Source organism: Scylla paramamosain, chromosome 22 (genome assembly GCF_035594125.1).
Source record: "Scylla paramamosain isolate STU-SP2022 chromosome 22, ASM3559412v1, whole genome shotgun sequence".
NCBI classification, from domain to species: domain Eukaryota; kingdom Metazoa; phylum Arthropoda; class Malacostraca; order Decapoda; family Portunidae; genus Scylla; species Scylla paramamosain.
In genome coordinates, this window is record NC_087172.1 from 4,945,001 (window position 1) to 4,960,000 (window position 15,000).

At 39.9% G+C, this 15,000-nt stretch overlaps 2 protein-coding genes across 2 annotated transcripts in view; one reads left to right on the top strand and one right to left on the bottom strand.

The window, feature by feature from the left end:
* Positions 1-15,000, top strand: part of LOC135111899 (uncharacterized) — a 108,866-nt gene that overhangs the window by 41,403 nt on the left and 52,463 nt on the right. The window lies entirely within an intron of this gene.
* LOC135111467 (uncharacterized) lies at positions 10,562-11,527 on the bottom strand. Its single transcript, XM_064024775.1, has 2 exons — positions 11,403-11,527; positions 10,562-11,236 (listed from the first exon to the last, which is right to left on the bottom strand). The coding sequence occupies exons 1-2, from the start codon at positions 11,523-11,525 to the stop codon at positions 10,946-10,948; spliced, it is 414 nt and encodes a 137-aa protein (XP_063880845.1). The 5' UTR covers positions 11,526-11,527; the 3' UTR covers positions 10,562-10,945.

A 15,000-nucleotide genomic window follows, 5' to 3' on the forward strand; every position in this document is an offset into this window, starting at 1 on the left:
TCTCTCTCTCTCTCTCTCTCTCTCTCTCTCTCTCTCTCTCTCTCTCTCTCTCTCTCTCTCTCTCTCTCTCTCTCTCTCTCTCTCTCTCTCTCTTGTATGTCATATCAGCGTTTCATTTAATCTAGTTTATTTTAGTTATATATATATTTTTTTTTATCTCTATATAAATTTTTATTAGTTTATTTAATTGATGTTCATTTAGTACGCTCGCTATTCTCTCTCTCTCTCTCTCTCTCTCTCTCTCTCTCTCTCTCTCTCTCTCTCTCTCTCTCTCTCTCTCTCTCTCTCTCTCTCTCTCTCTCTCTCAACAGTCCTCAGTGCCTCTCTCACCACCGTGGCGAACGCTCCCACTCTCCCACGCTCTCTCTCTCTCTCCCACAATGCTCCACCACCCTCCATTGCCCCCCTCACCCCTTCCCCCTCCCTTCTCCCCCTGACCCTCCTCCCTCACCTCTCGGATTCTGCATCACGGTACCCAAGAAATGCAGAAAGGGGGCGTGAGTGTAGGTGTTGTGAAGGAGTGAAGGAGTGAGAGAAGGAAGGAAAGGACGAGGAGGAAGAGGAGGAGGAGGAGGTGATGATGGTGGTGGTGATGATGAAGGAAAGACTGATAAGAAGTGAGGGAGAGGTGATAGTGTATTAAAGTTGAGAAATGGTGAAGGAAGAGAAGGAGAGTAGGAGGAAGTGAAGGACGAGAGGAGGAGAAGAAGGTGATAATGGAAATGAAGATGAAGGAAAGACTGATAGGAAGTGAGGGAGAGGCGGTAGTGTGTTAAAGATTGGGAAATGGTGAAGGGAGAGGAGGAGAGGAGGAGGTCGTGAAGGAAAAGGAGGAAGTAAATACGAGTGAAGGAGAGACTGATAAATAAATAGATAATGAGGGAATGACTAGGAGTGAAAGAGAAGGAGATAATGAAATAAGAATGATGAAGGATGAAGGGGAAGGAAAATGAAGGAAAAGGATGCGAAGGAAGGTCATCATAGCATTCTTTCGTGTTTTTTCGTTTTTTTTTTAGCGGTGAATGAAAGAAGGAAATGGAGGAAGAAGGAAATATGAGAAGAAAATAAAGAAAAGAATAATAAACATGAAAGAAGAGAAAAAAAGAAGCTAATAAAAGATTGGTTCAAGAAGGAGGAAGAAGTAAAAGAAAAGGTAATAAAAATGAAGGAGGAAGAGGAGTAGGAAAAAGGAGGAGGAGAAAAGGTGAATAAATAGTAAAGATTATATATATATATATATATATATATATATATATATATATATATATATATATATATATATATATATATATATATATATATATATATATATATATATATTTTTTTTTTATTGTCATTTTTCATGTTTTCCTTGGTAGAGAATAAAGAAAGAAGTGAAAGAAAAAGAAGACGAAAACTTGAAGGAGAGAAATATGAAGAGTGATGAAGGAAGGAAGGAAGGAAGGAAGAGGATTACGGATGCTATTTCATTTATTTTTTCTTTCCCTGTGAGTGAGTGAAGGAACATGAGGAGGTGACTGAAGTAAAGGAAAATATATTAGAGAAGGAAGGTAAAGGAATTAAAAAAAAAAGAAACGAGAGGAAAAAAATTACGTGTACATTTTTTCCTTTTATTTTTTTCTTTATTTTTAGTTAAGGAAAATGAAGGAAAGGAAATAATTGCAAAGGAATGTAGGAAATGAAGAAAATAGAATAAGAAAGAAAACGATAAATGAAAGGAGTGAAGGATGGATAGAAATTATTTTGTGAATTGTTTCGTTTTTACATTAGAGAGAGAGAGAGAGAGAGAGAGAGAGAGAGAGAGAGAGAGAGAGAGAGAGAGAGAGAGAGAGAGAGAGAGATAATGACTCACTATGGAATTATTTTGCGGTGTCTACGTCGATACTCTCTCTCTCTCTCTCTCTCTCTCTCTCTCTCTCTCTCTCTCTCTCTCTCTCTCTCTCTCTCTCTCTCTCTCTCTCTCTCTCTCTCTCACGTTCTTGGCTACTTTCTACAGCACTGACCAGACCGGACACTTTCAAATAACTAAGTAGAAAAAAGAAAGCAAGAAAAGAGAAAGAAAGAAAGAAAAACAAGATATTATTGTTACCCCCCATAAAAAAACTGCAACAAAAAACGAACAGAAAATAATTTGTAATCTTAATGTGAAAAAACAACGAGAATTTATTAGTGTTTTATTGCGTGTATTTTTATGTATCTCTCTATTGCTGGATGTGGTGGTGGTTGAGGTGGTGATGGTGGTGGACATCAGCTGATTGCTGTTGACATATTGACTCCTCCTTAGAACCCGATCCCTCTCACTCTCTCCCTCTCCTTCCTCTCACGTTTCCTCTCCCCCCGCCGTCTCTCTCTCTCTCTCTCTCTCTCTCTCTCTCTCTCTCTCTCTCTCTCTCTCTCTCTCTCTCTCTCTCTCTTCCTTCCTGCTCTCTTACGTCACTTCCTCCTCTCCTTTCCCTTCCCTTCTCTTCAATCTTCCATTCTCTCTCTCTCTCTCTCTCTCTCTCTCTCTCTCTCTCTCTCTCTCTCTCTCTCTCTCTCTCTCTCTCTCTCTCTCTCTCTCTCTTCAATCTTTCAATTTTTTTTTCCTTTCTCTTTCCTCTCTTTGTCTATTCTTCTTTTCCTCTCCCCTTTTTGTCGTCCCCTCTTCTCCTCTTTCATCTTCCATTTTCTTTCTTCCTTTTTTTTTGCAATTTTTATTTATCCTCCTCTTTTCCACTTCCTCCTCTTTAATATTCTATTTTTCCCTCTTCCTTTCTCCGTATAGCATATGTAGCTTTAATTCTTCCCCCTCCTCCTCTTCCTCCTCCTCTTCCTATCTTCTTTTGTAGACTTGCGTTTTATTGATTCTATTCAGCCTATATCTCGTTTATTTATTTTTTTTCACATTTTTTTTCTCTATTCCCTTGTTTAATCCATCTATCTGTCTCTCTATCTGTCTGTCTGTTTGTTTCCTTCATCTCCATCTTCATTAGTGTTTTTGATGTTTATTTTTCCTTCGTTCTGTTGCCCTATCCCTCCTCTCCCTCCCGTCCTTCCTCCTCTTCCTCCTCCTCCTCCTCCTCCCCTCACTCCTGGCTTCACCGTTCAATATGGAGGGAGATGGAGGTAAGGAGGGGAGAGTGGAGGAAAGAGAGATGAGAAGCACTCCTTCCTCCATTGTTATCAATTTCCTCTTGGTTACCTCCTGCCGTCTGCTCTCCTCCTCCTCTTCCTTTTCCTCCATCTCCTCCTCGACTTCATCTTCCGTGTTTCCCTCTATGCGTTCATCTTCTTCCTCTTTCTCTTTATTCTCTTCCTATTTTCTTTTCTTCTGTGTTTAGTTGAGTTATTTTTTTCCCCTTTCTGCTGTAGTACTTTCCTCGTTTATTAACTTCTCCTCCTCTTCGTCCTCTTCCTCCTCCTCTCTTCTCCCTATTCACCACTTTCCTCCTCTCCCTCTCAGTGACTCAGTTTACCTTTAATTCATTCATAAGCTCCCCCATCTTTCCTCCTCCTCCTCCTCCTCCTCCTCCTTCTCTCTCTCTCCTCCTCTCCCTCCTCCCCCTCCTCCTCCTCCTCCATCCTCCCACCTTCAATATGACACATCAGCCACCCGCCAGTGTTGGCAACGATGTTCCCTGCTTGCTGGAAGCCGCCTCTCTGCTGCACGGGTGAGTTGGCAACACTGCTCATCTCTGTGCTTTATTTTTTCGTGTCTTCTTTTCTTTCATTTCGTTACTTTTTTTTCGCATCTAGTATTTTTTCGTACTCGGAGTAATTGAGTTTCCCTTTTTTTTCTTTATTTTTTTATTTTTATTTATTTTTATTTATTTTTATTTATTTATTTTTTTTGCGTGGAAAATCGATGGCATATCCTGTAGTTTTAACTTTTTATTGCTTTATTTTTTCCTGCTCGTATTTTTAATATTTTTTCGTCTTATGGGTGAATGACTAAGTGATGGGATTGGATGTGTGGATGTGTGGATGTGATATGGCGTGCGGTGTAGTGGTGTAGTGTGATAGCAGTGGTGTGGTGTGTGGTGGTGTGGTAGTGGTGGTGGTAGTGAAGTGGGGTGTGGTGTGGAGTGTGGTATGGGAGTGTGGGCAGGTCTAATGTGGTGGTGGTAATGTAGGGACTATGGTGTTGTGCTGTGGTGTTGTTCTGTGGTGTTGTGTGGGTGTGAGGTGTGGAGCCTGTGTCTGCTCTGGAAGGGTGATGGATGGTGGCGTGGTGGTGGTGCTGTGTGGTGTGTGGTGTGGTGTGTGTTGTGGTTATGCATTGAATAGTCACCTAATGTAGTTATTTTTTTATGAAGGTAAAAGAAAATGCTAATGTTATTGATATTGTTGTTGTTGGTGATGATGTTATTTTCATCTTCAGTAATCGTTGTTTTGTAGTTCCCATTGTAGTAAGTAGTAGTAGTAGTAGTAGTAGTAGTAGTAGTAGTAGTAGTAGTAGTAGTAGTGGTAGTAGTAGTAGCTTTATCATTGACATCATCATTATCATCACAATCACCAGCATATTCATCATCAGCGTCACCTTCATATTATCACCACCACCATCACCATCATATCACATCTACACATGAATGGCGTTATTGATTTTGTAATTAGTAGTACCGGCGCTGCTGTCGTTCAAACTAATTACCCATTAAAAGTATGAAGTTGATAAAAAAAAAAAAAAAAGTTTGCCGGCACTAACTCCCCGCACTGGCCACACGAGGACAACGAGCACTGCCGCCCCGAGCATTGTAGGCATTTATTTTTTTATTACATATAATGAAAAAAAGCTTGAATTAGAAGTAAAGGCTTAGTCAGACATGAAATATTTGACGCATCCATACATTTAATCTCGTAAAATAATAATCATAAAATGATAATCTAATCACGAAACGTTTTTGCGAATTAAACTTTTGGTGGACGTATAAAAAAAAGAAAAGAAAATGAGTGAAAGGTAAAGGGCAAAAAAATGTTAATGTTCGATTCGTTCTGTGAAATTCTTGTTAAAATATATATATATATATATATATATATATATATATATATATATATATATATATATAATATTATATATATATATATATATATATATATATATATATATATATATATATATATATATAACAGTAGAATAATTTGTACGTAATGAGCAATAAATCATGAAACATTACGAAAATTATACTTGGACGATTACCGAAGCAATTGAACGATTAATTAGAAACTGCAGGATATCAAAAAGCGAAATATTTTGACATAACCGGAAAACTGTTATAATAAAAAAAAAAAAAAAATACAGAAAATATACAAAAAACGTGAAACGATCCACTTACTATAAAAAATTCCCATAAAAAATACTAAAAGACAATATCAAAAGAAAAACGGATATATAATAAATACTTATCAAGAAACATTACGGAAATTCAACTTAGACAATTACCAAAACAAATTAACAGATAAATAGAAAGTGCAGGATAACAAAATATCAAACATTCGGGAGCACCAGCAAATTCGTAACGTACATTTCAAAAATAAACATGAAACAAACTACTGAGGAGAGGGGACGAAATAGTATGGCAAGTAACACACCACGAAACATTACGAAAATCATAGTTACCAAAAAAACAAAAGAACAAATAAACAAAAAACTCCATGATATTAAACTACAAAATATTTTGATATGTACGATAATGAGAAAACTCGTATCGCACAATTAAAAAATATATACAAAAACAAAATACCGAGGCGACAGAGCACGAAGCAATTTGGGAAGTGACGGACCGGCCTGCTAATTGGTCCTCACGTGTCCGCTTAATTCGGGAAGAGAGTGAAACTTTGTGAAAATATTTGCTCAGCGTTAAATATACGTGTATGTGACAAATATTTTAGGTACTGCGAATAATTTTTAAGCAGGACGATGAGTGGCGCAACTTTTATGCACGTATCCCATCCAAATAAGAGAAAAAACGGTAATGACGAAATAAAATAACAACAGAACGAGGGAACACGACAAGCGAACGAACCGAAAAGAAGAGAAGCGAGGAAAAGTGAAGGGACTAAAGTGATTAATGTAACGAAGGGAGGGAAAAGGGAAAAGCGAAAACAGAATAACGTGATAGGAAACAAAATACAAGAGAGGAGAAAACGAAACAAGAATTTTAAAACGTTGAGAGAAGAGAGACGGGTAGACAGAAACGGAAATAGACAGGAAGGAAAGGGTAGACAGAAACGCAGACATGTAGGAAAGGAATAGATTGAAACATAAAAAGTAAAGAATAGATAAATCACCACGGTATTCATCACTGAAAAAGAAAATAAAGTAAAAAAAAAAAAAAAACCGCAAAGCTTAATAGAAAGTAGCATCATACAAAAAAAAAAAAAAACATATACATACATAAAAAAATAAACATGGCAATTGATGAGACGTAAGTGAATGTTAAAGAAAATTATGAATATTTGAACACAAAAATAAAATAGATAGAAAAAAAAAATAGATTTAGATTAATTAAGGGAACGATATTAAGAAGTAAAGGGCAAAATTATGAATGTAATATTGATAAAACAAAATGAAAAATGTAAAAAATGAAGAAAAATTAGGCCATGTAAAAGACGCAGATAATATATATATATATATATATATATAATATATATATATATATAATATATATATATATATATATATATATATATATATATATATATATATTATATATATATATATATTATATATATATATATATATATATATATTATATATATATATATATATATATATATATATACGAGTATATATATATATATATATATATATATATATATATATATATATATATATATATATATATATATATATATATATATATATATATATATATATATATATATATATAGATATATATATATATATAAGGATATCCAATAAATTCAGGTATCGTTTGAAAAAATATCGTAAAAAAATTGAGGTATCGTAAAAATGCAAGTATCGTGGAAAATCACAAATATCGTAAAAAACAAAACAAAAACACAGCTATTGTAAAAACACAGATATCTTACAAACACAACTATCATAGGGAAAAAAAAAACAGTTACCGTCAAAACAGTTATCGTAAAAAAAAAAAAAAAAACTATTATAAAAAAAGTTACCATAGAAACACACACAGCTATCGTAGAAACCTCAACTATTGTAAAAAAAAAAAGCAATTACCAAAGAAACGAATTATCGCAAAAAGCATAAACAAAAAATACTGTAAAAAAAAATAACAAAAAAAGGTGAAAAAAAAAACACATCTATTGCAAAAACTAAAACATTTAACAAACAATTTTCTCACTGAACGATCCTCTCCTTGCAAACATCTACAGGTGAGTAATTAGGTAACTAGGTAATTACGTCTGCCCATTTACCTGTCGTGAATACCTTGGCCCAGGTGAGACAGGCGAAGCAGGTGTCGCTGGGCCTCCCCTCTTCCCCCCTTACTCCTCCCATTACATCCTCTCTGCTTCTTCCATTCCTCCTTTCTCCTTCACTTCCTTCTTCACCACTTATCTCTTTCCTTCATCCTCTCTTCCCTCTATTCAATCCTTCCCTTCATCTCTTTCCTTGCTTAGCCATTCTTTCTTTCTCCTTCACTTCCTTCTTCATCCGTGTTCTTTCTCCTCTCTCCCCTCTGTTTGCTCCCTCCCTTCAGTTTCCCCTCCTTCCTTTTTCCTTCCTCCCTTCTCTCTCGTTTCCCCCTCCTTTCTTTGTTCCCTCTTCATCCCTTCTCTTTTACTTCCCTCTTCACTCTTTATCATTTTCCTTCTTCTCTCTTGCTTCATTGCTTCCCCCCCTGTTCCTTCTTCCTTTCCTTCCTTCCCTCTTTCTTTTCCCTTCTTATTCCCTCCCTTCCTCCCATGCTTTCCTTCCCTCCTGCACTATCCTGTCTCTGCCACTAATAATGTAGAATTGTTACTGCCTAGTAAGAATCTTGAGATGTTTGGTCTTCCTTTGTGTTCTTTTGTATTTTTTAAATTTTTTTCCGCTTTCACTTTTTCACCCGTTCCTTTTCCCTCCTTTCCTTCTCTTTGCCTTCATTTCTTCTCCCTTTTCTTTACCTTTCTTATTCTGTTTCCTTTCCTCCCCCTTCCCTTTCTCTCTTCGTCTCTCTCATGCCTTCCCTCCTTTCCTTCTTCCCCACATTCTTCATCCCCTCCTTTCACCCTCTACCGCTCTCTCTCTCTCTCTCTCTCTCTCTCTCCCCCTCTCTCCCAACCTCACCCCCTTCACCCCACCACACTTGCATCATACCACTGCCACACCTGTTTTCTCCGCGGCAGGTGTGTGTGCGGGTAGGGGGGTGTGGGGTAAGGGGTGAGGGGAGGGAAATGCTGTGGAAGTAAACATTTAGTGTGATGTTTTGGAGTTCGTGGTGATGTGTGGTGTGGTGATGTGGTGGTGGTGGTGGTGGTGCTGTGGTGATATGATGGTGAAGGAAAGGGGGGAGTGAGGCGGCGTGTTATACGGTGCTGGGAGAGAGAGAGAGAGAGAGAGAGAGAGAGAGAGGAGAGAGAGAGAGGAGAGGAGAGAGAGGAGAGAGAGAGAGAGAGAGAGAGAGAGAGAGAGTTACGTCGATGGTTATGTATCCCTTCTCTCTTTCTTCCTGTACCTCTCCCTCCTCCGTTTCCTTTTCCTCCACCTTCTCCTCCTCTTTCTCCTCCTCCTCCTCCTCCTCTCCTTTCTCACGTTACTCTTCCACCTCATTCTCCATTCCTTCCCCTCGCTTCTCCTCCTCCTTCACTCCTTCATCCAACGTACCCTCTTCTTCCCCTTCTTCATTCTCCAGTCCTTCCTACCACTCCTCTTCCTTTTCTTCCTCTTCTACTCCTTCTTCAGCCTTCTATTCCAACTCCTCTTTCTCTTCTTTTCCCACCTCTTCGTTCCATTCTTCATCCTCCACGTCTTTCTCCCGTTCCCCCACTTCCTTCCCCTCATCTTCCTCCTCTCCCTCCTCTTCTTCCTTCTCGGCATGGAAGAAACCTTTCTGGGGGCTTTTCTCTCTCTTCCGCCGCCTCTCACCATCGCTCTCCCTCCGTCACCTCTTCTTCCCCTTTGAGACCTGTACCCCACGTGCCCATCCTGCCCCTCCTCCCCCTCCTCGCCCTCCCCCGCCCTTCCCGCCCCTCCCCTCCCGCCACACCACCTGAGGGCCTTACCTTCGCCCCCTGCTGTGCTTGTGGCCGCTGTAAGAGGTGCTGTTCCTGCTGTTTTCTGCTGCGATAGGCGGCGGCAGAAGGCCCGTCACGCTGCTTGGTTCGCCTGGTTAAGTAGGTGAGAGACAGGCGTATATTCTGAAAGGGGCCGCGCCACATTTCCTACGCCACATTTCCTACAGGACACATCAAATACAAATTAAAGCAGTTTTTTAGAGTAGTGACATATTTCCTACAGAGATACAGCATATCTCCTACACGCAGTAGGTGTAGGAAATACGCTGGGGTATCAAGTTGTTATGTAGGAAATGTGCCTGACACTTGTTTTTGTGTAGGAGCTGCGGCAGTATGGTGCATCCCTGCATAACTCCTACATTTATACTGTCATATCTCCTACAAGTAAAAAATATGATTGTAAAAACTGGAAGGCACATGAATTAAAATGGCACTTTTTATTTTTTCAGTAAAACTTACATATATAAAATATGGCATTACAATGATATTTTTTTTCATTTCTCACAAAAACGTACGTATATATATAAAAAAAAAATTACTATGGCACATTTTAAACGTAAACTTCAAGCCTGTCTTGAATGGCAGTACGACAAGTGGGACATGTTGCCGGGTTTGTTAGCATCTGCTGCTGATACAAGGATAGTTATGCAATCTGCACAGAAGGAGGCATGTCGGCAGGGCAAAAGAACAACTGTCCTTTCCCTTCGCCTTAAGCAGATGCTGCACCGAAGTTCGGGAGGAACATCTTGAGTACCAGCCTGCGTTGTCAGGGCCTTGATGCTCATCCCCACTTTCATCAGCACTGTCTCCAGGAAGTTGGAAATGCTGAAACAGAGCTATCAAATGTGTAAGCGACAGCATTAATGTATTGGGTTAATGTGTATGTGCCATTCTGTAATTGTTCTTTCAAGTTCTGCCTGCGCTCAATGTTTCTGACAAACTTCTCCTTTTTTCTGACGAGTGATGTCCAAGCCAGCATCCACACGTTCAATGTCCTTAGTTGTGTCTGTTATCAGATTATTCAGATGTGTGAGGAAAGTGTAAATGTTTGGCTTGTGCTGGCGGACAATGGCTTTCAGTCTGCTGTGGTACGACTCTGCATCATTGTTAGTTCCACGAGAAAATTCGAAGACAGATAACCGTTGTGGAGTGACTTTTCGAATCCAGTACTCTGTGATGTAGGTTTTGAATGCAGTAAATTTTTGGCTGGGAATGATCATTCAAGTCAAAATTTTCTTGGAACAGAGAGGTCAACTGCTTCATGCATCTGGTTGGCTGGCACATAAACTTAGTGTCATGATCTTTTTGACCCCACTTATTAAACTGTTTGTTGTCTTTGTAAAGTTCAGTTAGCCCCAGTTTCTGAATTTTCTCCGGGTACAGGTTTTGTGAAAAGTGGAACTGACAGCCCCCAATCTGAACCTGTGGCCAGCAAGAGCGAATTGCTTTACCAGAACTGCTTTCAAAATCACCCATTGCTTGTTCAGGATTCAGGTTGGGGATTGAGTTCCTTCACTCTTTGCATTGTGATATCATACAACTTTTTAGACTTTGATGTCATCAAGGTGAAGATGAGTGGGAATGAATGACCTTTGTAAAAATCCAAGTAATGTGAAGAGCTGGTAGAAGAGTGCAGGCACAGTGTAAAAAAGTACCATCAAAATTCCATTCCTTAATTGTGGTCATCAGTGGTACCAGGGTTAGAGAATAAAAAATAATTGCCAAATGACCACTTCCCTGATCTGTGACGACAGATCTGAAGTTTACGTTAAAGGCCTGGGCCTCTAAGCTTTCTAGAATGTTGGCGCACTCCTCTGCAGTGTGTGGTTGCCTCGGTTGAATTCGGCGCTTGGCTCGAAGCATGCTTCGCTCTACAGATGAGAAAGACACATCTGGCTCCATGTTGGTGATGTCTTGTTACCCGCCTGAAGATCTCGGAGTTGCTGGTAGAGCCCACATCCTCAGCAGCCTTCATCTTGAGAGTGTTCCTCAGATCTGTTGCAGCATAGTCGGATGATTCATGGTTGTGACCTTGCGTTGCTCTGATGACACCAGTTGTCTGTAAAATATAACTGCTTAATAATTCGAACAACACCTAACACCACCATCATCACCAGTGACTCTGCCAGTGATCTCCATCGTTTTAAAACGGAAAACCTTTAGCAGTGAAGTTGATTAAATCTTACCAAACTCCTGGTCTATAACATTTTACAACTGTTTCTTACCTCCGACAATACGGCTCTTCCTCCACAGTTGGGGTGATGAATGCAACGCAGGTATAGTTTGTTGTTTCTTGCCACATTTCGGAGGTACCGGAATCCAGAGTTGTCCTTTGTAAACCACTGCATTGAAGCGGATGTTCCCCTCAATACTAGCCATGCTTGGTCCAGGCGCAATCGAGTACAATAATGCCGTCTGTCCCGTCGAATGGAGAAAAAAATACTGCTGGGTCGAGACTAAACTCGACCCATGATGTCTGAATGTGAACGATACTACGCCGAACGGATGTATAACAACTTATCTACTTGTTGGACTAGTCAAGGTCGGCAGGAGTGTACTGAGCCAGAAGCTCCGAGTGCAGAGGCGCCAAGCTAGGGGGTGCGCCTGTAGGAGCAATGTAGGAGATGTGACAACATATTATTGTGTGTAGCAGATATGCTGTATCCTTGTAGGATATGTGACAGAACAGGTTTTTGAGTGTAGGAGGTATGCTGTATCTCTGTAGGAAATATGGCATTACTCTAAAAACTGGTGTATTTAAAGGATATTTGACCTGGAGGGTAGTCATTTTATGTGTAGGATATATGACGGATACTTGTTTTTGTGTAGGAAATATGACCATCTATGTGTAGGATATGTGGCAGTACTCCAGTTATTGTAGGCTTGTAGGAGAAGTGACTACGCCCCTTCTGAAACACTTCTGCTCTACTTGAAGTTACAGGGGCTTCTACGGATGTTTATTTACGGTTCTAGTGACAGATTGACAACATTTGTACGTTACTGACAGAGGAAGCACTCTTGAGAACGTGGCTTATCATCTCTGTGGCTTTTGAAAATAGTTGTGTTGAAAGAGCATAGTGTTTCTGAATATGGGTCATAAATAGTGAAGGGAGAGGGCGTAACAAAAGGGAAGCTGCGAGAAGTCATCAGGCCTATATGTGGCAGTCCCTGTGTGATAAGATAGGTATAGGAAGGCATTCTATAGGGTAGGATAGAATAGGATAGCGTTAAGAAGAGCTGCAAAAAAAAAAAAAAAATCGGTAGGCCTATACATGACAATCCCTGTATCGTAAGGCTTAGGGTGATGAGGATTGTAGGACGGTAGGATAAGGAATGAAAGGCAGGAGGGAAGGATGAAGTTAGGAGATGCAAAAAAATCAGTAGGCCTATACATGACAATCCCTATATCGTAAGGCTTAGATTCTTGAGCATTATGAACGATATAATAAAAAGAGATAGGCATTAAGGAAGGATAGAGTTAAGAGAAAGTTCAGAAGCCAGTAGGCCTACACGTGGCAGTCCCAGCATGTTAAAGTAGAGACTAATGAGAATTGTAAGGAATAGGACAGGACAGGAGAGGCAGGAAGAAAGGGTCGCGATAAGGGAAGCTGCAAAAAGTCATTAGGCCTACACATGGCTGCCGCTGTATAGTAGAGGGGAGAACTGGGAAAGGTAGGGCAGGGAAGGGAAGCCTGGAATGAAGGATGGCGATAAGGGAAACTGCAAAAATAGCTAGTAGGCCTACACATGCCAGCTCCTGTGTGTTAAAGTTTAGATAGAGGATTGTTATAGGTCGGATAGGGAAGGAGAGGCAGGAAGGGTAGGACAGAGAGGGTAGGTTAGGGATAAGAGAGGAAGGGAAGGGTAGGGAAGGAAAGGAAGGATAGGATAGGGAAAGAGAGGCAAAAGAGGGTAGGATAGGGGGAGGAAAGGATAGATAGGATAGGGAAGGATAGACAGGAAGGGAAGCTGCAACAAACCAAAGGCCTGCACGTGGTAAGGTTTAAAGGGACAGGAGGGAAGTGCGGAGTGCAGGACAAAGGAGGATAGGCAGTAAGAGCAATGCAGGATGTAGTGATGAAAATAAACTAGATCTACGGAAACCAAATAGAAAAAAAAAATAATAGCAATAAAAAGAGTAAAAGAAAACGGAAACTCGAAAAACAAAAATAATAAACAAGAAAAATAGTAATAAAGAGTAAAAGAAAATATAAAAAAAATCGAAAAAACAAATAATAAACAAGAATTTAAGGAAAAACGAGGATGAGGGGAGAAAAATATAACTGATGAAAAAATATAAACACATCATTAAATAAAAAAAAAAAAAGAATGGAGAAAAACAACTCGCATTTGGAGGAAAATAATTCATTAAAAAGAAAAAAAAACAATACATGAAATGCGAGGAAAATGAACAAGTATTAAGGGGAAAATAATTTACTTAAGGCGAGAAAATAAAAAAAAAAGCAATTCCAATGTTATAGGGTGCGGCACTTGTTGTGGGAGGGAGAGAGGGAGAGGGAGAGGGAGGGAGAGAGTGTAGGTGTGTTAAGGGAGAGGAGAGGAGAGGGAGAGAGTGGGAGTGTGTTTGGGAGCCTTGGTGTGTGTTAAAGCTGACTGCTAGTGCCCCTCTCTCTCTCTCTCTCTCTCTCTCTCTCTCTCTCTCTCTCTCTCTCTCTCTCTCTCTCTCTCTCCCTCCCTTTCATTCCTTTTGCATTATTGTCTCACTTCTCTTTTGTTTTCATCCTGTTGCTTCCGTCGTATTGTTTAGAGAGAGAGAGAGAGGAGAGAGAGAGAGAGAGAGAGAGAGAGAGAGAGAGAGAGAGAGAGAGAGAGAGAGAGAGAGAGAGAGAGAGAGAGAGAGTACTAGCAGGTTTGGCCTCAGGATATGTATCTAAATACACCCACCACCTTTAACCTGCAAAAAAAATCCTTGAAAAAAAAAAAACGATAAAAAAGCATTGTTATTTGTTTCGTGTGCGGGAACGAGAGAGAAGAGAGAGAGAGAGAGAGAGAGAGAGAGAGAGAGAGAGAGAGAGAGAGAGAGAGAGAGGGTGAGGCAACGTGGCTTCTTAAGTAATAACCACACCTGATCTTTAAGACACGCACAGGTACACCACAAATACCTTTCCCTTAATTGATCAACAAGTGAGCTTACTTCCTCTTTCCTCCTCTCTTCCCATTCTCTACTGCATTTCCTTCCCCTTCCTTCGCCCTTCTCTTCCCCTGAATTTCCCATCCTTCCTTCGCTTTTCTTTTCTTTCCCATTTCTTCTTTTTTTCACTTTTTCCTTCCTTTTGCTTTTCCTTTTACATCCTCTTTCATTTTCTCTTTTCCTGTTTCTCTTCCCCTGCATTTCCTCCCCATTCCCCTCCTTTCTTTTCCTTCTTTTCCTTCCCTTTTCCAATTATTTTTCCCGTTACTTTCTCTTCACTTTTCTCTTCTATTATCCTTCTCTTCCCCTTTATTTTCTTCCTCTTTCCCTTCTTTCTTTTCCCTTCCCTTCCTTTTGTTTTCCCTCTTACCTTCTCTCCCCTTTCTTCCTCTCTTCTCCTTCTCTCCTGTATTTTTCCCCTCCTCCCCTTCTTTCTTTTCCCCTTCCTTTCCCTCCCTTCCTTTTGCTTTTCTTCTAACCTTCTCTTTCTTTTCCTCCCCTCTCCCCCTTTCCTTCCCTTGCATTTTCTTCCTCTTTCCCTTCTTTCCTTCCCTTTTCCTGTTTTTATTCTTCCTTTCTCTTCTCATTATTTCTTCTCTTACCTTCTCTTACCTATCCCCTTCATCACTCCCCTCTTCCATTCCCTTTCTAAGTCTCTTTATTATTTTTCC